The sequence below is a fragment of the Peromyscus leucopus genome, chromosome 9 (genome assembly GCF_004664715.2).
Source record: "Peromyscus leucopus breed LL Stock chromosome 9, UCI_PerLeu_2.1, whole genome shotgun sequence".
NCBI classification, from domain to species: domain Eukaryota; kingdom Metazoa; phylum Chordata; class Mammalia; order Rodentia; family Cricetidae; genus Peromyscus; species Peromyscus leucopus.
The window spans coordinates 109097657-109122839 of record NC_051070.1 but is presented as its reverse complement, the minus strand read 5'-3'; the positions used below and the strand labels follow the sequence as shown (position 1 = coordinate 109122839).

At 37.2% G+C, this 25183-nt stretch overlaps 1 protein-coding gene across 2 annotated transcripts in view; it reads left to right on the top strand.

The window, feature by feature from the left end:
- The window catches only part of Capn7 (calpain 7), a 42995-nt gene that overhangs the window by 4775 nt on the left and 13037 nt on the right, over positions 1 to 25183 (top strand). For both annotated transcript variants that reach the window (XM_037208743.1, XM_028891215.1), the window contains exons 3-12: positions 4341 to 4498; positions 5383 to 5450; positions 7567 to 7767; positions 10786 to 10872; positions 13617 to 13743; positions 15320 to 15405; positions 17687 to 17780; positions 21156 to 21302; positions 22817 to 22923; positions 24038 to 24158. In XM_037208743.1, coding sequence (XP_037064638.1) covers positions 4341 to 4498; positions 5383 to 5450; positions 7567 to 7767; positions 10786 to 10872; positions 13617 to 13743; positions 15320 to 15405; positions 17687 to 17780; positions 21156 to 21302; positions 22817 to 22923; positions 24038 to 24158 — 1196 coding nt within the window. The remainder of the gene's footprint in view (positions 1 to 4340; positions 4499 to 5382; positions 5451 to 7566; positions 7768 to 10785; positions 10873 to 13616; positions 13744 to 15319; positions 15406 to 17686; positions 17781 to 21155; positions 21303 to 22816; positions 22924 to 24037; positions 24159 to 25183) is intronic.

The window sequence follows — 25183 nt, the reverse complement described above, 5'->3', positions numbered from 1 at the left end:
TGGGTAGAAAAAAAATATTGCTGACATTTGGCCTAGAAATATATTCATCTCTCTGGGTGGTGGTGGCACACGCCTTTAATCCCAGCACTTGGAGGCAGAGGCAGGTGAATCTCTGTGAGTTCGAGACTAGCCTGGGCTACAGAGTGAGATCCAGGATGGCCAAAGTTACACAAAAAGAAAGAAACCAAAAAAGAAAGAAAAAGAAATTTATTTATTTTAGGATGTTTTTTAAACCTTTCTTTCCTTCTTTCTTTCTTTTCTTTTTTTCCTTTTTCTGTTGTGGGATAATTCCCAGAGGATTTTTACTCTAGAAGGATTCTCTTACTGTCTACCACATACTCTGAGTGGAATAAACAATCATAAGCACATCATTAGGATAAAGTCTGTGTGCTTTGTTTGCTGTTGATTCCCTGTTGCAATAGTCTTTTTTTTTTTTTTTTTTTTTTGGTTTTTTGAGACAGGGTTTCTCTGTGTAGCTTTGCGCCTTTCCTGGAACTCGCTCTGTAGACCAAGCTGGCCTCGAACTCACAGAGATCCACCTGCCTCTGCTTCCCGAGTGCTGGGATTAAAGGCGAGCGCCACCACCGCCCGGCCTGCAATAGTCTTCTTAAAACTTGGTAGGCCACTTTAAAACAGTGTCCAGAAGTTGCGTGAGTTGTAGGAATTGTCTGTGTATTGGACTTTGCTTGATAGAAAGTTACACTAATTGCTGCATTCATGATATCTTGTTGGGAGCTCTGGGAGTAGTTCAGTTGGAGGACCTATTTAGCATACTTGAGGTTCTGAATTTCCTTCTTAACATGGGGTGTGGAGGGGCACAGGACCCTGCATGATTAAAAGGAATTTCATTTTTCCAGCCAAGTAAATGAAGCTCTTAAATGTAATTATCTTGTTTTAATAGATAATTCACATTATTTCATATACTATTTTTCAAGAAAATTATTTTTAAAGTTCATAAAGTAATTCTTCTGGACTATTTCCCTGTCCTCCCTATAGATATTTTTGTTTATTTCAACAATCATCTACTGAATCAATGTTTGGGCTATATAGTAAGTGGATGGGTGGAAGAGGAGCCCCCAGGAAGCCCTAAGTCAAATATGGAAACCTAAAAATAGAAACATTGCAATGTTGTAGAAATCTCTTTCTGAAACATGTTAGGCTAAATGTTAATGTAAACTTCTCTAGAAGGAAAAGAATGTATGTTGATACTAGCTTAGGAATAGGAACTAGTAACTGAGGGAATTTCCATCTTCCCCTGTCTTATGTACACAGTCACACTTATTCCATGGGTTATTATATTCATTTCAGTCAGTGGTCTCTAAATCCTTCCTTCAAGTTCTTCCAACAACTGTGAAAAAATACAAAATTATTTTTCCCTAGAGAATTAGGAAATGTTTCCCTACTTTGTATTAAATATAACAGAACTTTAAAAATTGCTTTTAAACTGGTATGGTGGTATAAGCCTGCATCCCAGTATTCAGGAGTCTAAAGCAGAAAGATCACTTGAGTCTATGGATTTGAGACCAGCCTTAGCAATATAGCAACAATACAGAACAAAAACAAATTGCATTTGATCCTGGGAAGTAAATTCTAAAATTGATACTATGAATATGATTATCTCCTACAGAAGACTAACACTGATCTCTTAAAGAATATGCTAATGAGATGAAATTGGAAAAGGGTTTAATGCAGACAGTATCTTTTAATTTGTTTGACTGACATTTTCCTTATTTTCAGTAAATGTAGCATATGTAATCTGTGAGAAGTCAGTGGTTTCTGTATTTATCACTTTAAGCAAAATAGGACTTTTACTAATAAAATCTTGTTCAGAATTTCAATTTTAGCCAGGTATGATGAGGCATGCTTATAATCCAGATACTTAGGAGATTGAGGCAGGAGGAGTCTGAGTTTGAGGCTGGCTTGGGCTACATAATGAGGCTCTGTCTCAAAATATAAATAAATAGATAGATAAATAAAAATTTATTTTGATTACATTTATTGAGATGTAGCTTAGTTGGTATAGTGCCTGCCTAAAGGGATGATGCCCTAGATTTGATTCTTCATAACATATAAAGTACATGTGGTGCCACAGACCTGTAATCCTAGCATGCTGGAGGTAGATAATCAAGTTTAAGGTCATTCTTGACTGCATAGTAAATTTGAGGCCAGTCTGGGCTATGTGTGACCCTCTCTCAAAAACAATTTTTTTTTTTTTTAAAGAAAGAAAATAGAACCTCAAATTTCAAAATAGCTTGTTTATAGTCAAGAAAATCTTGACAGGATTGGTTGACTTCTGAGTGGAGAAAAGTATCAATTTGAAATTAACAAGTGAAATGTAGAGATTAAGATTACTAGACTAACTTTCTGCTTTAGGTTTCTCATTGTGGGTATTTAATAGAAATGAATCACCTAATATAGAACTGTCTTATTCTTTTGTCATTTGGCTTCTTTCACTGAGCTTAATGTTTGTAAGGTTTATTCATGCTATAGAATGTAGCCAGTCTTTCTCTATCCCACCAGCCAGTCTCCTAGCAAGGAGACTTATTATTAATTATGAACGCTCGGCTGATAGCCTGCGTTTGTTTTTACCTAGCTCCTGTAACTTAGATTAACCCATTTCTATTCATCTCTGTGCTGCCCCAGGCTTGTTTACATCATCTGCATACTTTCCATCCTGCTATGCTGTTTCCTTTGTGTCCCCTTGCATCTCGGCCCTTCTTCTTCCCAGTGTCCTCTGTGCCTGGAAATCCTGTCTAGCCATTGGCCAGTCAGAGTGACACTTCTTCACAGTGTACAAAAAGATTATTCTACAACAGTAGTGTGTATCAGTACTTCACCCCTCTTCATTGTATCAACGCACCACAGTCTGTTTACCCATTTATCAAGTTGTAATATTTGGATTTCCCCCCTTTTGTCTATTGTGAATAATGCTGTGTACATTCAGGTACTATGTACATTGTGTACATAGTGTACTGTACATTGTATACTGTGTACACTCAGCAGCATAGCTGTTTCCAGTTTCTTAGTTCCTCTACGTTCTTACTGTTATAAACACTCTCTCTCTCACCCTCCTTCTCTTCTCTGTGTGGAGCGCGCTGGGAATGAATGGCCTTATACATGCTAAGCAAGTGCTCTGCCACTGAGCAATATCCTCAGTTCTGCAACACTTACTCATTTATTTATTTATTTATTTTTAAGGCCAGGTCTTGCTGTCAAACTTCAAAGATATCCCTGTCTCCACCTTCTAAGTGCTGGGAAGTCAGCGCTCGGCCACCAGAATTGACTTTTTATTGACTTTATTTTTAGCTATTCTAATGGATATAAAGTACCATCTCATTGAGTTTTGATGTGCATTATTTGAGGGCTGATGATGCTGATCATCTACACATTTGCTGTGGACTGGAGAGATGGCTCAGGAGATAAGAATACTTGTTCTTGCAGAGGACCCAGATTTGATTTCTAGCATCCACATGGTGACTCACAACTGTCTGTAACTCCAGTTCCAAGGAATCTGATACCCTCTTCTGACCTCCAAGGGCACCAGGCATGCACATGGTATGCAGACCTACATGTAGGCAAAACAGCCATGCACATAAGTAAATCTTTCAGAACAAAACAAACAAAACAAAAAGCAAATTGAAGTTCTTATTTCAAAGAGCAATAAAAACTTAATGGCTTCTTCTGGACCTAGATGGATAAGAAAAGCAGGAACTTTATCATCAGGGCCTAGTATTGTCTGTACTAAAAAAAAAAAAAAAAAAAAAAAATACCTTAAAATATGATGACTGCTTGCTTCTCCCCCATCTCATCCCTTGTCTTCTTCCTTTCCTTCCTCCTCTTTTCCTTCCTCTTCCTCTCCCTCCTCTTCCTCCTCTTACCCTTTTCTGGTACTAGCCGTAGAACCCAGGGCTTTTTGTGAAACAAGTTCACTCTGCCCTGAGCTATGCCCCCAGCCCTATGTGTTTCTTAGTATTTAGCATTTTCCGAGTTTTTACTGTGTTTTTATGAAGGAAGAAGAATATGAGGAAGATTTCTTTATTTTGCTTTTTATTTTAATGGAGTGCTAGTAGAAAGAAAAAAATCAGGGGAAAATTTAATAAAGCATGTCTAATATCCTGTCTCTGATGTCTGAATAATTGGCTTTGGGCAGGGGCCTTAAGATTAGAGAGAGAAGCAGAAATTATTCCTCTTAAAAAAGATTTTTGTTGTATATTTTGCTAAGCATTTTAAATGAGGGATATAGAGTTTGGTAAAGCATGTCTTAAATATATTAAAATGTTGGTGTTTCCTGGCTGCATTTAAGTAATATTCATTCTACATATTTTTTCATTCTGTACTAGTTCAGTCAAAGAGTGCTGATCCTTTGAAATCAAAACATCAGTTGGATCTAGAGCGTGCCCATTTTCTTGTTACACAAGCTTTTGATGAGGATGAAAAGGGGAATGTGGAAGATGCCATAGAATTATATACAGAAGCTGTGGATCTCTGTCTAAAAACGGTAGGTGTAGCTATGAGTCAAACTTGATGGAATTATGTTAAGAAATTGCTTCCCTTGCTCACAAATTTTAATTTGAAGAAACCCCTAATTTCTATCATTATAAATAAACTAATAATAAATTAATTATCACTGAAAATGTTGAGTAGAACATTAATAATAGAGTTTTATACCTTACTAAAGTTTTGCTGCTACTGAATCACTAAGCATTTTTTTTAAAAAAATTATATTTGCTTATTTTTAAATTGTTCAGGTTTATCTTGGTAACTAAAAACTACTATAAGAAGGATTCACTGTCATGAATCTGTGAATTTAGAATAAACTTTTTTCAATTTCACATAGTAAAAAAATAAAGTAGTGGTTTGGGAGAGCCTTCATTAACTTGCAATATAAAATCTATATGCCGAGTGCTCTTAGTACTCTGAGATGGACTTTGAGATGCTTAGCATCAAAGGGCATCTAGTACTTAAGAGCACCGTGCATTTGGAAGAGGAATGAGAGAAAGTAGTGGAGGATGTTCCCATTGTCTTTCAGATGGTAGCTTTTTGGCAGGCTGTTGTGGTAAAAAAAACCTGTCTACCTTGATTTCTATAACCCTGGAGAACATAGATAAGTGCTGGTCTCCCTAGGTTCCTCCTGCTCAGCCTTCCATGGTACATGTTTATACATTTATGGTCTAGTTAGCACTTGTCTACACAAATGGCTTTTAAGTTCAGCCCAGTGACAAAATAATCAACATGGTTTTAAGTGATAACCTTTAAAGATAGAAATAAAATGTTGTCTTTATTTACTCATAATTTCAGGAAGTATATTTTATTTTTGCATAAAAATATGGATTAAGTAAAATAAAGAACTATGTTTTAGAATGTTTATCTCTTTCTCTTAAGTCTTATGAAACTGCTGATAAGACTCTGCAAAATAAGTTGAAACAGTTGGCTCGACAGGCACTAGATAGGTGAGTTTTGTCACTTAAATTCTTATCAATGGATAGCATGAATTGTAGTCTTCTTTAAAAACAAAAAACCTTAGCATCTTAATGTGTGGTAGAGGTCTACATGTTCCTCCAATAAGCTGAGACTTAGAAGTCTATCCTTTTTTACGGAATAAATTTACCTTCTCTCTCTATCTCCTTGCTTTAAACCAAATTAAGTAGCCCACCCATTAGTCAAGAAGTCTTTTAATTTTTGCTTATTTCAAGAACTAGCTGATATTTGATTTGTTTTATTGCCCTGATATTACTGAGTGTCTGTGGTAGTTTTGTGGCTTGAACCCAGGGTCTTGTACATGGTATTCAAACATTCTACCACTGAGCTATATTTCCAGCCCTCAATAGTCATATTTCAAATGGAATACTTCCTCTGTGTTGTATAATATCAGACTTCCTAGACAACTTTTTCAGAAAGCCCTCCAGAGTTACTATTAAAAGATAGACATTGAGAATGGCCTTGCATTTGTTCCCAACATCACACCATACGTGTTGCCTTCATCTCCAGCTGTGTCACTTCTGAGAACAGCTGTAAGCATTGTATAAAGCTGAGTCTCCCCTGCACTTTCATTCTGATCGCTCTGCCTGCTTTGAATATTCTTTTCCATTGGTATTACCCCATTGTGGAATATACGAAAAGACCAGTTTGTTGTTGATGTCTGTGCTACATTCAGCCTTCATCCCCTAACTGGAAGCTTGTGAAGATAGACTTTTGCCTATTTTGTTCACTGCTTAAGTAAGCACCTCGCAGAATGCCTAACATAGATGTGCTCAGTAGGCACTTGCTCAGTGAATGGATCTGTGTAAGTAAATTATGCCTCTTTCAAGAGTTGAGGTAGAAAACTACTTTACTGCAAAGGAAAGGAGTAGAAATTTCATCTGTTTCTAGAATGTGAATTTTTGAAATTATCTCAGTTTGAAGCTCTGCCTATACCTATGTTCTGGCCCTTTTAAGTGGTATAACTCATCCCTTTTCTGCTTCATCATCAGCTAAGCTTTAGTTTGTTTACCCAAATTCATGACATAGTTGCCTTGTCCAGTTCCCAGGACATGGAGTTACCATGTTCACCAGACTCAGTTGCCTTTTCCATCATGATTTCTTTTTACCAGTTAGAAACATGGTTGATTTTTATTCTTGTGTAGATAAACCATCTAGTATTTCTGAGTTCATCCTAAGCAAAGGTAGGTGGGTTGAGGTGTCAGTTAGAGGCTCGTTTGATGATCTGTTGAAGATTAAGGACCTTTTTTCTAGGAAAATGTACATCTAGTATTCTTGGCATATAATTTTGGAGTGTTATAAGACTCATGAAGCTAATATGTAGATCTTAGGTGAAGAATATTTTTAGCTTGTTAGTTTTTTGACAGAACAGTCAAAATCCCCTTGCATATCATGTGATGCCCTCTGTCATCAATTCCTGCTTTCCTCTCACTTCATCTTCTGCTGCCTCTCATTTGTACTTTTCACGGGGCCTATATCCATCCTTTTGAAGTTACTCTGCTGTTTGATACTACTGCACATTCTGGATCTGTTTCTTCACTGCAGATGAATTTCTCTAAGACTCAAGCATTAAGTCTAAGCACCCTTCCCTTGATTCACCCTCTTTTCTTGGTCATTAGGGCTCTTATTTCTTTTTGTATATTTATTCATTTGCATGAAATGCTTCTGTCCTGGCATCTATCATTTTGACACCATTGTCTTTAACAGCCACAAAATCTTAAGGATAGGATTTATACACTATTATACACCCTTTACCTGCATAGTGGCTGATGTAGAATAAATAAATGTTCATTTAAGTAGTATTTACAAAGTATGTGCAGTATTTTACATAGAGAAAATTTGATTAGTATGTAGGGATTTTGTGAACTGATTTTACGTTATGATGTTTTACTAACTCAAAGTAAGTTTTGTGTCCTGTAAGTCTAAATGCTACACTTAAGAGGTAGAGGCAGGAGGATCAGGGCTTCAAGGTCACACTGCTACAGAGCAAGTTTGAGGCCAGTCTCTTCATGAGATCTTGTCTCATAAGAAACAAAATCCTAAATGTAAGAAGAAAACTGGAACAGTTCTTCTGTGGTTCTGTTTTAGAGCAGAAGCATTGAGTGAACCTCTGACAAAGCCGTTTTGCAAACTCAAAGCAACAAATATGAAAACGAAGACTCCTCCAGTAAGAACACATTTTCCTCTAGGATCTAATCCTTTCCTAGAAAAGCCTCAGCCATTTTTAAGTCCACAGTCATGTGATGCCCAAGGACAGAGATACACAGCAGAAGAAATAGAAGTGCTCAGGTAAATCCACTCATGACTCAGGGTAATGAAAACTTTAAACATAATCAGTGGAGACTGTTTCACTCTGAATTACCTTCAGAACTTTGTTGTGATACGTTGTGCTATTATTTAACTGTGCATTACATTGTATATCAGCTTGAATAGTTACAGAGTAGAACCACCCAACTCAACTTGCTGGTTCTAATATGTTTTAGTGGAGGGTTGCTTTGAAGTAACCAGCAAATGAAAGTCTGGAGTTGAGAAGACTTTTGTTTTGTGGGGTGGGAGGGCATTTCGAGATAGGGTTCTTCTGGGTATCCCTGGGTGTCCTGGAGTTCTCTATGTAGACCAGGCTGGCCTTGAACTCACAGAGATCCACTGGCCTCTGCCTCCCGAGTGCTGGGATTAAAGGTGTGCACCTCCACCACCGGCTACTTTTTCATCTTTTAAGAGTTTAAAAAAAAATGAGGGGCTGGAGAGATAGCTCAGAATTTAAGAGCATTGGCACCTCTTCTAGAGGTCCTGAGTTCAATTCCCACCAACCACATGGGGCTCACAACCATCTATAATGGGATCTGATGCCCTCTTCTGGCATGCAGGCATACATGCAGATGGAGCACTACATACATAAAAATAAATAAATCTTAAAAAGTTATTAAAAGCCAGGCGGTGGTGGTGCACGCCTTTAATCCCAGCACTTGGGAGGCAGAGGAAGGCAGATCTCTGTGAGTTCAAGGCCAGCCTGGTCTACAAAGGGAGTTCCAGGAAGGGCACAAAGCTACACAGAGAAACCCTGTCTCAAAAACAAAACAAAACAAAACAAAAGTTATTAAAAAAAAATGCGAACAGTAGAATTATGACAGAGACCACTTTGTAAAACCTAAACTGTATATTATGTCAATCTTTACAGAAAATGTTCACGAACTCCTGTTGTAGACAGACAGCTCAGTGCATTTGAAAGCAGCCTTGGGGGCTATTAAAAATTCAAATTCTAATCTTGGCATAGCATTTACCTGTAATCCCAGCACTCTGGAGGGAGGAGACTTAACAATTTCAGGTTCAAGGCCAGCCTGGGCTACAAAGGAGACCCGGCCTCAAAAAACAATAACAAACAGCAAGACCCACAATAATGTAGAGATCCTTTACTATCTTTTGAATCATTTGATTAGTTGAAAGAAGATAAACCATTGAGCCAGCTGGCTGTATTTGAGTTGGGCAGGTCATATAGGTGTCAATTTTGAGTTTTCCTGAGATTGAGCTGAAAGGATCAGTGTTCACTCCTTGGTCATAGCTTTCAGGGCATCTTTTCTTCCTGAAGATTTTGGTTATACATCTATTAGCCTGGTTCCTTTGCCTAGGAAAAATAGTATGTAAACAAACACAGTATGAAACAAAACATCAAAAAAAGGTTCCTTTTAATGCTGAGGTTTAAATTAGTGAGTGTCTTAGTTAGGGTTGCTATTACTATGATAAAATACCATGACCAAAGCATTTTAGGGAGGAAAGGGTTTATTATTCAGCTATGTTTTCACATTATTTACTGTTCATCATCAAAGGAAGTCAGGTAGAAACTCAAGCAGAGCAGGAACCTGGAGGCAGGAGCTAAAGATACCATGGAGGGATGCTGTTTACTGGCTTGCTCAGCCTGCTTTCTTATAGAATGCAGAACCACCAGTCCAGTAATGGCCCTGCCCACAATGGACTGGGCTCTTGTTAATCAATCACTAAGAAAATACCGTATAGGATTGCCTACAGCCTGATCCTATGGAGGCATTTTCTCAATTAAGGCTAGCCAGTACAGTGAGAATTCATCGTTTTGGCTACTCAGCATCTGTATGCTACTTTTATATGTACTACACATCTGAAATTCCACACTAACAAAACAACTCTCTCAAAACATAACTATCCTTCATACAAGTGAAGATGAATATACACTGTCTCAATAGTTATTGTATCCATTGCTGACTGCATTAATCTTCAGATTCACTGAGTATATTACCTAAACACTACAACACTCTTAAAAAAAAGTAGATGTATAAGAAAGAAATAATTACTGGACATGGTGGTATGTGCTGCAATTCCAGCACTCAAGATGCTGATGTAGGGATTTTTGAGTTTGAGGCCAGCCTGATCACCTGGGTTACATAGTGAAGCTCTATCTCAATTAAACAATAACAAACTCCCAAAAGGAAATAGTTAATATACATAAAACATGTGGAGCTTCTACAAATCTCACTGAGTTTGTGGATAGATCATAGCTGTTTCTATGGCACTTTTTTCTTCCAGGACTCATCCATATTCCCATAGCTAGAAAATAGATCACATTTTTTAGAGTTTATCATGTTTTTTTATTTGTTTGTTTATTTGACTGGTTTTTAGTTTTTCAAGACAGGGTTGCTCTATGTAGCCCTGACTGACCTGGAACTCACTCTGTAGACCAGGATGGTCTCAAACTCAGATTTGTTTGCCTCTGCTCCAAAGTGCTGGGACTAAAGGCCTGGGCCACCACTGCCTGGCTTATTTATAAATTCCCAGATAACTAAGTTATTGCTTTGTTTCTTTGGGCTTAGGATAGACTTGGCTTTGTAAGCTTGTATTGGACACTAAGGCCTATTTTAAGGCAGTTTTTTGTAGTGGATATCAGGTGGGTTTTTTTTTTTTTCTTCATTGCTGTTGCTGTACTAGTTAATTAGTTAAATTTTTGTGCTGAAGGTTGAACCTTTTACACATGATAGGCGAAAATGCTACCACTGTGCTATATCCCAAGTCTAGGAAGTTAATTTTAAAAGAATGTTCTTATTAAAATGCATTGAATTACAACAGTTACTCTCTGGTATTTTTCTTATCAAAACTGTCCAAATAAAGATCTGAACACTATGAAGTTGTCAGTTTAATACTGTATCATACTTTGTCATTGAAATTTTACCTTTGGTATTAGCTAAAAGGCTGAGAAGTTATTGTTATTTAAACTTAGAGTTTAACTAAGATTGGTGATTAAGATAGACTTGAAAAGTTAGCTCTTTTTCTTATGTCTTATAGGACAACATCAAAAATAAATGGTATAGAATATGTTCCTTTCATGAGTGTTGATCTGAGGGAACGTTTTGCTTATCCAATGCCTTTTTGGTAAGTAAGCACGTTTAACTTTTACTTCTAAGATCATTTAAAGAAGTTTTCAGTACTCTGAAGTTCATTTTAATTTGTAGCCTTGAAATTAAAATTTATGTACAAAATTGGTTGGAAAAGAGGAGTATTTATGGGAAAGAGGTGGAAAAATAAATAAAACAGTCCAAATAAAGATCTGAGCAACATGAAGTTGTCAGTTTAATGTAGTATCTTGATAGAGTACCACAATATCACATTTATTTTAATTAGCTTCATCATGGGCTCATGGGTATTTTTTTTTTTTAACCTAACCTTATAGACATAGTGCTTAATATAATACTTGGTACAAAGTAAGTACTGAGCAAACATTTATCCAGTTAGTGATTGGCTTACAATAGATAAAAGTCCAGAAATTAATCTAAGTGTTTAGAGATGTACTCAAATACCTACACAGAAGATACTGGTATTAAATTGTAAGAGTAAATCACTCTGGTATGTGCTACATGTATGTATTTACTCTAGTATGTGATTATATTTAAGGAGATGTAGATTTGTGGTTTCAGTTTATATGTAGCAAATTAAGATAAATTAACTCTCTCATGCTAGAATGTCCAAATGAAAAACAGCATGAACAATAAAAATTTGGGGTAATTCAATAGTATAATTGAAAAAGTAAAACATGAAGTACAGAAATTCCTTTAATTTACAGATCAATATGTTCAGGGTGGTATGACCATAAAAAAGACTCTTTTAATTTAGGAATTGCTATTCTTAAATTGGAATTCCTAAATTCCACAGTTGGAAGTAACCCTGCCCACCCCCCATACACACACTTTTTCTTTTTTGGGTAATTACTTGCTTAATACATGTCTCCTACTGGAAATTATAAACTTCATGAGGACAGAGACCAAGTCGTTTAACTAGGTCCCATCCTGTATCTAGCCAGTATCTGTTATATAGTAAATACTCAAGATTTACTGAATGAATTAAATTTGAGGAAGAATAGATGAATACTAAAATTAAGTGGCAATATTTTCTCATATTTGCATAGAGAATAATCAAAAGAAGAATAATTGTAAGCATTTTAAAATTTGTTTAACAGATTGACAGGAAAAGGTCTCCATAATTTAACTTAATTTAGAGCAGTGGTTCTCACCTTTCCTAATGTTGTGACCCTTTATTACAGTTCCTCATGTTGTGGTGACCCCTAGCCATAAAATTATTTTGTTGCTACTTTATAACTGTAATTATGCCACTGTTATGAATCGTAATGTAAATATCTGATATGCAAGATATCTTATATGGTTCTCCCCATGGTGTTACAACCTGCAGGTTGAGAACCACTGATTTAGAGACTGATTAAAAATTTTTTTTTTTTGTATTCTGGTGATATGCTAACCTTTAAATCATAAGCATTGTATTTTATAAAGTACTTTTAATAGCCTTATGTATCTTAAGAAAATGTGTTTAACACTGACTTTAATTACCCAGTGATTTGAGAGAACAAATACTATGGAATTTTAAATTTATTCTATAGTATCTGTTATATGGAAGGTTAATAATGGGTGAGTAATAGATAAAATTATAGGTTTGAATTAGCCTTGATTTTCTCCCTTACAAGTTGGTGATTGCTGTCTTTAAACTCCTAAGTTCACTCAGCTCTGTTTCTACGTATAATTGGCTCCTAACATTACACAGGTTCTAGCTAAAATGTTACCTGAACAGTAGAGGTTCTGTGAAGTGATCATCAAAATGTTTGAGAGACCAGGTGTGACGGCACACCTGCAATCACACCACTCAGGAGGCAGAGGTAGGGTGATCATAAGTTCAAGAACATGTCTCAAAATTTAAAAACAACAAAATTTCTTTTGAGCAGTATTGTAGGCAATCTTTTCTACCTAAGAGATTTGCAACGACATGGACTCATGAAAGTCTAGAGGTGTCCTATGTCATACTTGAGCACAAAATCTTCTCTATCTAATACTCATCAGATTCTTAGATAAAAGAATACTACACAAATTTGTTTTAGTTTGCATATTACACATTACCACAAAATCTTTTTAAATCCAAAGAGATGTTGCTGTTGCTGTAGGAAGGTAAAGGCTTGGGGTTGGAGAGGTAGATGGTTTTTATTTGGTGTTGTATGCCAGCTCTAAAGAGGTACTACAGCACGGAGTGAGAACAGTGTAATAGGTGACGTGGCTGTAGTACCACAGACTTGGATTAATATGTCACTTTTTACTTAGCTTTATGACCTTGGTAACCAGTTTATGCTTTCCCAAAAAGTGCTTAACTGATTACAGTTATTTTGAATGTTAAAATGGAGAATAATATCTAAAGCATGTTGGCATGATGCTTGGCACAAGGTCACTGTTTAGTAAATTAGCTAGTCTCTTTGTCCTTTCAAGAGTCAAGGGAAGGATCTGTGGCTTCCTAGGTCCTCAGTGGATCAGTTTGTATTGTTAATGACTCTATTTTGTTGCTAGGTTTCCTGAATGTCATAACTATGCCAAGTTAAATGCCTGTACCATATTTTTAAGTAAATATAAGCTGTCTTCACTTACTTAATGTTTATTTGTTTTAACTGGAGAAGGTGTTCAGATTGACTGAATTCAAGGTTAAATGTAAAGAGCCAGGTCTGACTGGTTATTTTAGGAAGACAAACGTGTAGCTATATGATCTCTGGGCCAAAAAGAAGATTTCATGCCGGCTTCAAGTCATCTTTAAAAATTAATATGTTCTTTTAACTTTTATTGTTACCTCAGTGATAGATGGGGCAAGCTTCCATTATCACCTAAACAAAAAACTACATTTTCTAAATGGGTACGACCAGAAGATCTCACCAACAATCCTACAATGATATATACTGTATCCAGTTTTAGCATAAAGCAGGTAAACATTTATTTTGTATAATGTTCAAGAAAGTTGGCACTCTAAGGAAATTTGAATATAGATTTGAATTTTCTTAGATTGTATATATTTAGATGCATGAGTATAATTGCAAAAATTTCTCATCCTTCACATTGATTATTTCCACCTTGATTTGGTAGCATATAACTATAATCTCAGCACTCAGGGTTTAATGCTGTAGTGGGCTACATAGTAAGTCTGAGACCAGTCTGGGCTGCGTAACAAGATAATTCTCAAAATGAGACCAAATACTTGTTAATTTTTTTTTCTTCTGAGACAGCATCTTGCTCTGAGCTAGCCTTAAACTCAGTAGTCCTCAACATCAGCCTCCCAAGTAGCTGAGATTACAGATGTGTGCCCCCATGCCTAGTGCATTCTGCACCTTCCGTCTTTAACATTGAGAAACTGTTCTGAGCAATTACAGATCTTTTCGGTACTGGGAATTGACTTAGGGGTCTTATGTATGCTAGGCAATCACCCTATCACTGAGCTACAACCCCAGCCCCAGTTATAGATTTTTGCATTTGTAGATGTGAAACTTGAGAATTGCATTTCACCCTTGACAAGGAAATAGTTATACAAGACTTAATTATTTAAGTATTTAACTCTTGGGGCTAGTGAAGTCTCTGCTGCATAAGCATAAGGACCTGAGTTTGCATCCTCAGAAACACCTAAAAAGTCAGGAGGGGCTGGAGATGGGGAAGAGCACTGTCTGTTCCTCCAGAGGACCCGAGTTCAGTTCCCAGAACCCACATGGAAGCTCACACCTGTCTGTAACTCTAGTCCTAAGGGTTCTAGGGCCTTCTTCTGATTTCTTTGGGTGCACAAATGGTGCACAGAATTACATGCAGACTGAATATCCATACACATAACCATTTAAAAAGGAAAAAATCAGGATGGCTGCACACTGGTGTAACCCTAGCCTAAGGGATGCAAAGCTAAGTGATCCATGATGCTATCTGGCCAGCCAGCCTACTCGAATGGGTAAGCTTCAAGTTCAGTGAAAGACCCTCTCAAAAAGTAAAGGGTGGGTAAGTTTGATTCCCACTCCTCATATATGGCAGCTCATAAGCCTGTAACTCCAGCTTCAGGGTATTCAGTGCTCTCCTTTGGCTTCCTTGGGTTTCCACACTCCATGTGCACATAGAGCCCAAAATAGACACATACAGAGATAACATAATTAAGAATAAACACAGATAAACATACATATATATATTTTTTAAAGTAAAAGGTAGAAAGTGATTGAATGAAACAATCCCTATCATTGACCTTGGGCCTCCATATATACCTATGTGTAGATGCTTACATTCACACTAATAAACACACACACACACACACACACACACACACACACACACACACACCCCCTAAGGTATTCATTGAGATACTTTTTCTAGTATTTGTTTGAATAAAATATGTGAGTTGGTGGCATGACATTTCTATTTTCCTATTTGAATAAGATATTTAATATAAAAGCTAAGGTGGTAGGTGTAATGCATACATATTGTACAAATGGTGAAATTACGCGAATGAAAGAATATGTTGTTCTTATTAACAGACAATAGTATCAGATTGTTCCTTTGTGGCATCATTGGCTATCAGTGCAGCTTATGAGAGACGATTCAATAAGAAGTTGATTACCAGGTAAAATTTTGTGTTTGTCCTTCATATAATTGTTACTTAACTAGAAATTTAAAACTTAGACCATATGCATATAAGAGGTGGAGAGGGCATAACACGAGATTATTATGATCCTTTATGGATGTTAAATAGATGATTCCTGAATGTGGGAAGTTATTCTAAAGCAGTAAGAACATATGCATATGTAGCAAAATAATGTATGTGGAATGTGTTTTGAAATTGATGTAATCAAAGTAGAAATCATGTCCTGTTTGTACTTTGTAATTTTAGCTGTACAGTAAGTTAGCCACTAGATACCTGTGGTTATTGAGAAATTGAAATAGGTTATTTTGAGTTAAGATGGGCTGCAAGTGCAAGATGTACATGAGATTTTGGAAACTTAGCATATAAATTGTAGAATTGGAAAAAAAATTTACTCATATATTGAGTATATGTTGAAGTCATAATTGGATTAAGCAAAATGTGTTGTTAGAATCAAATGTTATTAGAATCAATTTGATTTTTAACTTTTTTGTTTGTTTTTGTTTTGGGAGATAGGGTCTTTATGTTGCCTGGCTGGCCTGGAACTCTCCATGTAGATCAGGCTGGCCTCGAACTTACAGAGATCCACCTGCTTCTGCCTCCCTAGGTTGAGATTAAATGCTTTTTCACCTTTAACTTTTAATATGGCTACAGAAAAATATAAAGTGGCGTGCATTTCTGTTGACTAAAACAGCTTTAAAATGTCTTGAAATGTTTCTGAATTTTTTTTCAGTTTTTGAAAGTTATATTAAGCTTAAAACCATTCAGTATAATTATAATCATGTTTTTATTTAGTTTGTTCTGAGAATAAAAGATAAATCAGACAGTCCTTATTTCAGTTATTTGCCACATATATAAACAATTTGGAATGTGCTTGATTTGGTGCAATATATTTTAAAAGAAAATTGGTAGTGAAGGTTCTTATAATATCTCATTGTATACTTTTTAAAAAGTTTTAAATGTGTATGGATAGATATTTTGCTTGCATGTATATCTGTTTACCACATGTCTTTTGTGTAACTGTGTAATTCATTAATGGCATGATCATGTGTGCTGTGCCTTTAATCCCTACATGAAAGTTGTCTGGTGTCCTTAGAGATTAGATCAGTGTTTTGGATCACCTGGATCTGGAGTTACAAATAGTTATCAGCCACCATGTGGGTGCTAAGAACTAATCCCATGTCCTCTGCAAAAGCAACAAGTACTTGTAATCTCTCTAGAGATTCATTATTACTTTTAATTTTATGTAGCTTTATTAGAATTGTGCTAAGTGCCTTAATTGTGATTTGTTGAAATGATCTTTACTTCTTAAAACCAATGAAAAAAGATAATTTTAACTGGCTTAAAATATATTTATTCAGTATGTGATTTGTTAAAACATATAGTTAAAAATTGAGCACTATAGACTGTAGCTCAATTAATAAAGTGATTGCCTAGTGTACACAGGGCCCTGGGTTCAGCCAACCCCCAATACTGTATAAACTGGTCATGATGGAGCATACCTATAATCCCACCATTCTGAAGGTGCAAGCAAGAAGATCAGAGTTCAAAATCTTCCTCTGCTGTATAATTAGAAGCCAACCTGAAGTTTGTAAGACCCTGACTCAGAATATTGTGAAGATTTATGTTCTAGTTTATGATTTTAAAAAATATTTTCTTTTCTTTTTTTATGTGAAATTTAACTACATTTTTTTTCATTTTTCTTTATTAAGAAATTTTCTACTCACTCTACATACCACCCACAGATCCCACCTCCTCCCTCCTCCCCCCCCAGCCCTCCCTCCCAAGCCACCCCACATCCCCACACCCCCCAAATCAAGGTCTCCCATGGGGAGTCAGCAGAGCCCGGCACACTGAACCTAGGCAGGTCCAAGCCCCTCCCCACTGCACCAAGGCTGCGTAAGGCGTCACTCCGCAGGCACTGGACTCCCAAAAGCCTGCCCATGCACCAGGGACGGATCCCTATCCCCCTTAGAAAATATTTTCTTAAGCTGGGAGTAGTGGTACATTTGGTAGGCTAAAGCAGGAAGGTCATGAGTTCCAGACCAGCCTGGCTACATGGTGAGACCCTATCTCAAAAGGAAAACCAAAACCAAGAAATATTTAAAATATTAAAATAGTCTTGTATTCATTTTTATAAAATTGGGAAGAAAATAACATTTATAAATGAATGGCATGTGTTTAAATGTAATATAAAGTTTTATGTATTAGTTGATTTTGAATATTAACATTGGTATCTTAATACCCATTTTCCTTTCAAAAGCATAATTTACCCACAGAATAAGGATGGCGAACCAGAGTACAATCCCTGTGGAAAATATATGGTAAAACTTCATCTCAATGGTGTCCCAAGAAAGGTGAATGTCTCTTTTTCCTTCCCAATCCTCCCTCCTCCACCTCTTTCTTCACCTCCTCACCCTTGATTCTCAGAGGGAAATAAACTAAGAAAAGTTGACTGTGTAAAGATTTTAAAAGTCAATTCAGTTGATTTGAATGTGTGATATATTGTACACACTACTAACTATAGAATCATTTCTTAGTGATTAAAAATAAAACAAGTATAAAATTTTTTAAAGATTTATTTTTTAATTTTTGTGCATTGTTTGTGTGCACACACCACATGTGTGCGGGTGCCTGTGGAGGCCAGAAGAGGGCGTCAGATGTCCTGGAGCTGGAGTGACAGGTCCTCGTGAACTGTCTGACAGGGGTCCTGGGAACTGAACTCGGGTCCTCTGGAGGAGGAGCAAGTGTTCTTAACCACTGAGCTGTCTCTATAGCCCCTCAAAAAATCTTTTTTTATAGATTTCGTTGTTTTGCCCAAATTGTCTTCAGCTGGTCTCTCAAGTGATCCTCGTGCGTAGCTGGAGCTACATGTAGTGAGTCACTGTACTAAAGTCTTTTTTAAAAAATGGTTTTCAGATCCCTTGAGCAAAGTTCTAATAAAGACTTGCTAATGATTAAACTTTTTCATTTGATCTGAGTTTTTGTTTGGTTCCTTTTTCTGACAGGAAGGGATTAATGTATCCCATTCTGGCCTCACACTTGTAATGCTTCTGCCTCGCTCACCTTGGGAACAATGGGAAGCTCTTTTTTTTTTTCCCTCATTTTTCGAGACCAGGTTTCTCTGTGTAGGAACTTCCCCTGTATCCTTGAACTCACAGAGATCTGCCTTCCTCTGTCTGCCTCCTGAGTGCTGGGTTTAAAGGTGTGCGCCACTACCGCCCGGTCGGGAAGGCTCTTTAACTCTTTTAATTAAAAGGAAATGAGGATCAGCCAAATAGTTTCATGGTAAAGGTACTTCCCTTACAAACCCAGTGGATATGAGGACAATCCTTGGAACATAAAAGTAGAAGGAGACCGAGAACGACCTCACTCACTCCTGCCTTGCCATGTGCTTCCACACATATACATGTATCATTCACATATAATAATATAATAATAAATAATAATTTTTAAATTATAAATTAATAAAAGGTTGATGGCACATGGCTTTACTCCCAGCATTCAGGAGACAAAGGCAGGCAGATAGATTTCTTGAGTTTAAGGCCATCCTGGTCTATACAGTGAGTTCATGCCACTTAAGACTACATAGTGAGACCCTGACTCAATAAATTAGTAAATAAGTTAGTTGATTTAGGAAACCCAATAAACTAAGTCTGTTAGATCAGAAGAGTTGGTAAATAATCATAACACAAATATAAGAAGCCTTTATTTTTCCTTGTGAAATCTATGCAGATTTAAATGACACTGCTCTGGCTTTCTTTAGCAGTCTCAACTCCATAATGGGGCCTTCCTTGCATAGTTAGCATTCTCTAGCACCTGTCTGTTTCTAGGTCCATGAACCAAATAGCGTGTCTCCTGGGAGCTTTTAGAATGGTAGAATTTCAGGCCAGCCTTCAGATGTGCTGAATCAGAGTTGTATTTTTTTTAAAGATTTACTTATTTTTGTTTTATGTATGTGGGTGTTTTGCTTTCATGCATATTTGTGCACCATGTGTGTGCAGTACCTGAGCAGGCCAGAAAAGGGCTATCAGAGCCTCTAGAGCAGTGGTTCTGAACCTGTGGGGCATGACCCCTTTGGGAGTCAAATGTGACCCTTTCACAAGGGTCACACGTCAGGTATCCTGCATATCCGATATTTACATTACAATTCATAACAGCAGCAAAATTACAGTTATGGAGTAGCAATGAAATCGTTTTATTGGGGGAGGGGGGCTCACCACAACATAAGGAACTGTATTAAAGGATCACAGCATTGGGAAGGTTGAAAACCACTGCCCTAGAACTGAAGTTAGACTATTGTTAGCTGACATGTGGGTACTAGGAATTGAACCCAGGTCCTCTAGAAGAGCAGTCAGTGCTGTTAACCACCAAGCCACCTCTCTTGTCCCCAGAGTCCACATTTTAACAACATTACCTGGTGACTGAGGCTGAAATCATTATTCTAAAGCTCAGTAACACTCAAATCTTAGCGTGCATAGAATTACTTAGGGGCATTGATTACTATGGCTCACCCCCAAGTAAGTATGCTTGGTAGGGCTGAGGAGTGCGCCTGCTAGGGCCTTGCTCACGGTAAAGCAAAGACTCTGGCTCTAAGCTGTAATGACTCCCTAGTCTACCTTTTTTTTTTTTTTTTTGAGACAAGAGCCCACTAAGTTATAGGTTATTCCTGAACTCACACTTTAACTCGTATAGACCTTGAACTTGTATACCCGCCTCAGCCTTTGGAATAGCTTAGACTACAGGCCTGTATCACCAGCTCTGGCTCACTTTCTCACTTAGTAGGTCTGGGATGAGACCAGAACTTACTAACAGGCTCAGTGCTAATCCTGATGCTGATATTGTTTGGGAACATTTTAGAATTACTTTGTTTACTTAAAAACTAAACAATTTTGAGAAATATAATAACTTCTTGTTCAAAAGACTCTTTCAGTGTTGAGCATGGTGGCACATACCTATACCTAGTACTCAGGAGGCTGAGACAGGAGGATAGCTAGTTAGAGGCCAGCCTGAGTTACATAACCTGTCTGAAAAAAAAGTTTTGGAAGTAATAATCTTTGTACTATTCTTAGATTAAAATTCTTATGTTATCCTCATATCTTCCAAATAATTTTTAATATTAATTAGATACCATATCTTTGTGGTATTGCTTGCTCAGTTCTCTAAATGTTTTTTTTAGCTATAATACTTTTTTTTTTTGTTTTTCAAGATAGGGTTTCTCTGTGTAGCCTTGGCTGTCCTGGAACTCACTCTGTAAACCAGGCTGGCCTTGAACTTACAGAGATCTCCCTGCCTCTGCTTCCCGAGTGTTGGAATTAAAGTTGTGCACCACCACTGCCTGGCTTAGCTATCATATTCTACTTTTACAATCATAAATAGTATGAATCTTTTTATAAGATTAGACCAAAAATAGCAAGGCTCTTTTGTAATTTTAAGTATAGTGTACATTCTAGAATCCCTAATAATTTTGATTTTATATACATACACACATACACACATCTCTCATGTGTAATTATTGGCTTACTTGTCAATAAAACTTGACAAACTGAACAAAACTTGTAAAACTGAATAAAGACATTGTATTAAAATGATGAGCATTTTATAAAACTGTCATTATCTTAATAATAGGTATATTGTGGTTGTTATTGATACAATGTTGTTATTATTTTTATCTTGAGATGTAAAGATTGTTTTTGTTTCATTTAAGAAAGTTAATGCTCGTCTTTTTTCAGGTAATAATTGATGATCAGTTACCTGTTGATCATAAAGGAGAATTGCTGTGTTCTTATTCCAACAATAAAAGTGAATTATGGGTGTCACTTATAGAGAAAGCATACATGAAAGTTATGGGAGGATATGATTTCCCAGGATCCAACTCAGTAAGTCATGGGTATATGTTACAGACACAGACTTATGCTACCTAATATATTTTAAAGTTGAAAATGTATAGATGTTTTTGTTTATGGGAAAATAAATCACATTATCAACCCCTGAGAAAAATGATTAGTTTCCTTATGATAAAGGTACATGTTTTATGTAAGGATAGCACATTGTGTAAATTATGTATTTTTAAAGCCTAAAATATGTGTCTGCTATTACATTGAGATGCAGAGCACTGTGTGTTTCCAGGTCAAAAGGGGTTGGGTATCATATTGATAGTCTTATGTAAGTTCAGGTATAAGAAATTGCTTTCCAGTCATCATTAATATAACCTGTAAAATTGATCTGTGTGCCGGGGTCCTTCATTTGCATGAGATAAACTATTAGATTTAAGCTATAAATTTATCAAATTGACATAAACTTTACATCTTGAAAATAACTAGCCTGTGGCCTTAGAAGTGGTCTACCTTGCCTCATTGTGTGTCTGTAATATAACATTTAAAGTCATGTTTTGGGGTTTGTAAAGATTGAGTCAGTGGGTGATAGCATAGCCCTTGGGAGGCTTAGGTAGGATTATTGCAACATTGAGGCCAGACTGGGCTACCTAGTGACTTCAGGAGGAGATATAAGAAGACCCTGTGTGCATAGAAAACATAATTTTTTTAAATTGGTAATTGCCCATCATTTGTACTTGATAAGTCTCCTTACCTAATACTAGTCCTTCTTCACTCTTCAGGATCTTACAATGCAAGGTACTGAATGTAAAGGTCACACTTAATGAAATAGATATTAACAGTTTTACTTTCAACCTGCACATTCAGTTACTTTCTTTCAGAAACTTTTAGTTTAGCTTTGTAATTCATTGCCTTTTTTTGTTGTTTTTGTTTTTTAGATGGTGTCTCTTTATATAGCCCTGGCTGTCCTAGAACTGGTTATATAGACTAGGCTGGCCTTGAACTCATAGAGATTTGTCTGCCTCTGCCTCCATCATGCCCACCTAACTGATTTCCTTTTTATTCGGCTTAGAGAAAGAAAGAGTAGGAGTGTATGTAACATGTTAGAACTGAGTGTCTGGTTGTAAAAACTCCCTGTGTGGTAAATAACTTGCCATCGTGCAGTCTCTGCATTGCATTTTGAGTCTTACCATATTTACCAATAAAATCTTTTATGGGGCTGGATAGACGGCTTAGCTGTTAAGAATACCTGTTGCTTTTGTAGAGGACCTGAGTTCTGTTCCCAGCTCCCAGCTGCCTGTAACTCCAGTTCCAGAGGATCTGATGCCTCTTCTGGCCTCCATGGGCACCAGGCACACATGTGGTGCAGACATTGCATGCAGGCAAAATACCCATACACATAAATCTTCTTTAAAAATTCTCTTGAGATCAGAGAGCAGAAAAGCAACTTTATCTTCAGATTTATGCCTATCAAGATCATTATGCCAAATCAGTAGCTCTCCTGGGGATTTATTAACAGACTAAAACACTGACAGTTTGGAATTGTTTTTATATTTCAGAATATTGATCTGCATGCACTGACTGGGTGGATACCAGAAAGGATTGCAATGCATTCAGATAGCCAGACCTTCAGTAAGGATAATTCATTCAGAATGCTTTATCAGAGGTAATTGTGTTTCCCTCCCTCTTTACCCTGCTCCTTCTGAAGTAACCAAGGCTGCTTAAGGGCATCACACTATATTTAGGGTAGAGATTGTAGAAGCTGTCACCTGTAGCTGGAGTTTTCCTGTGTCCCACTCGGTCTGTCGCCACTCAGACCCAAGTAAACACACAGAGGCTTATCTTAATTAAAACTGCTCGGCCATTAGCTCAGGCTAACTACTGACTAGCTCTTACACTTAAACTCAGCCCATTTCTGTTAATCTATGTCGCCATATGTTCTGTGGCTTTACCTGTATGCCATTACATGCTGCTTCCTGGATGACAGGCTGGCATCTCCTGACTCAGCCTTCCTCTTCCCAGAATTCCCCTTGTCTGCTTACACTTAAGCCTATACTTCCTGCCTGGCTACTGGCCAATCAGTGTTTTATTAAACCAGTGTACAAAAGCATTATCCCACAGCAGTCACCTTTTGTTTTTTTCAGAAGTGTGGATAGACCTCCAACTTGTAATTCTCCTGCCTCAGCTTTCTGAGTGCTGGGATCACTTCTGCACACACTACCTCCAGCAGGAGCAGTCACTTTATGTGTCTGTTACCATCAGCCTTAATTATCCTCAGTCATGGGCACAGTTAATCCAAATTTTAGATAATCCAAAGTAATTGAATATGGAATGTGGAATGTGGAAAAACCATTTGCTCCTGCTAAGAACTTATCAAGTCTGAGGGAAGGTGGGAAAAGAAGTCTTGAGAGTTTAAACTGCAAGTGGGCAATTTATATGGAGGTTCTGGGAAATTCTCCAAACTGTAACAAACATGGAGCATCAAAAGTAGGAAACCCTGTGATTTGGTAAACAAAGCCAAAGCCCTTTGGAGAAATAAATTTGGTAAGGACCCCTGCATCCTTATTTGTAGGCTGAAAATTTAGCACCTGTTCTTCTTCACTGATAGGTTTATGCCTGGGGATTAAGTTTTCCAGGGGAGTGTGTGTGGCAGGGGAAGATGATAATTTATCTGTTAAAATAAAATAAAAAGTTTTCAGATTGGAAGTTTTCATGAAAGACAGTGTGATCTGAGATTGAAAATGCATCTTCCTCTAACTGCTTGTCTCGGGCCTCTGCAGGTTTCACAAAGGGGACGTCCTCATCACCGCGTCGACTGGAGTGATGACGGAGGCAGAAGGGGAGAAGTGGGGCCTGGTCCCTACGCATGCTTATGCTGTTCTGGATATCAGAGAGTTCAAGGTCAAGCCTTACACTTTCTTATTTTTTTCTTGATTGATAAGATATTATGGTATCAAAATGATGATCAGACTTTTAGAGCCATTCTACTAATGTAAGCAGCTTGGCTTCTACCATTGGAAATTAGGAGATGCAAAGGTAGAAAATGGAATTCAGTGTAGATAGTACAGACAGTGACAACAGAACAGAAATTACACCTTTTCCTTTTCCATAAAAGTTTCCACAGTGAGACTGGTGCACAGCCATGAAGGGCCCAGGTGGTGTGTTGGTGTTTTGGGTTAGTCATGGTGGAAAACTCTAGGGTATAGAAGATCTATATCTGTGAAAGTGAACATAGGAAGATGGCTGGGAATGAGAGATACCGTTGGGTCAGTGTGCACATGCATTTCTCTTCCTTGAAGTCTTTGCATGCTGTCAGGCCTTTTACAATCTTGCTCAGTATGTCCTTGGGCTAAAGTCTTCGATTGTGTGACCTTATTCCTTCTCAGATTATTGTTATTTTTAAATGAAAAGTTGATGAGTTCTCTGCAGTAGAAGATTCAAGTACCCTTCCTTAATAGGGCAGAGAGATGTGATCATTCAGCAAAAAACAGTACCCCATTATTTGTTAACTAAACTAAGTGTTAAATTGGCACACAGAAATATTTTATTTAGGCTAGGGTATAATTCAAGAAATTTGTGATTTTGTTGTTATGCAGACATGAGAGTGTACTTATAGAAGCCTAGATGGTATGGTCTATTACACAGCTAGGCAATATTGTATCTGTCTGTCTGTCTTGCTCCTAGGGCCTTCAGGAAGAAATAACAGATTAAATCAAACACAAGAGAAAATGGCACAACAGGAGACACAGCATGTGTGAAGCTGTTGTTAGCGTGAGGCAGCAGCATACAGTTTGACAGTTAAGGCTTTTTTTGAGACAGGGCTTTTCCATGTATCCCAGGCTGGCCTTGAACTCCTAACCCTTCTGCCCAGCCTCCCAAGTACTGGGATTACAGGTACGTGCCACCATGCCTGGTTCTTTTTTTTT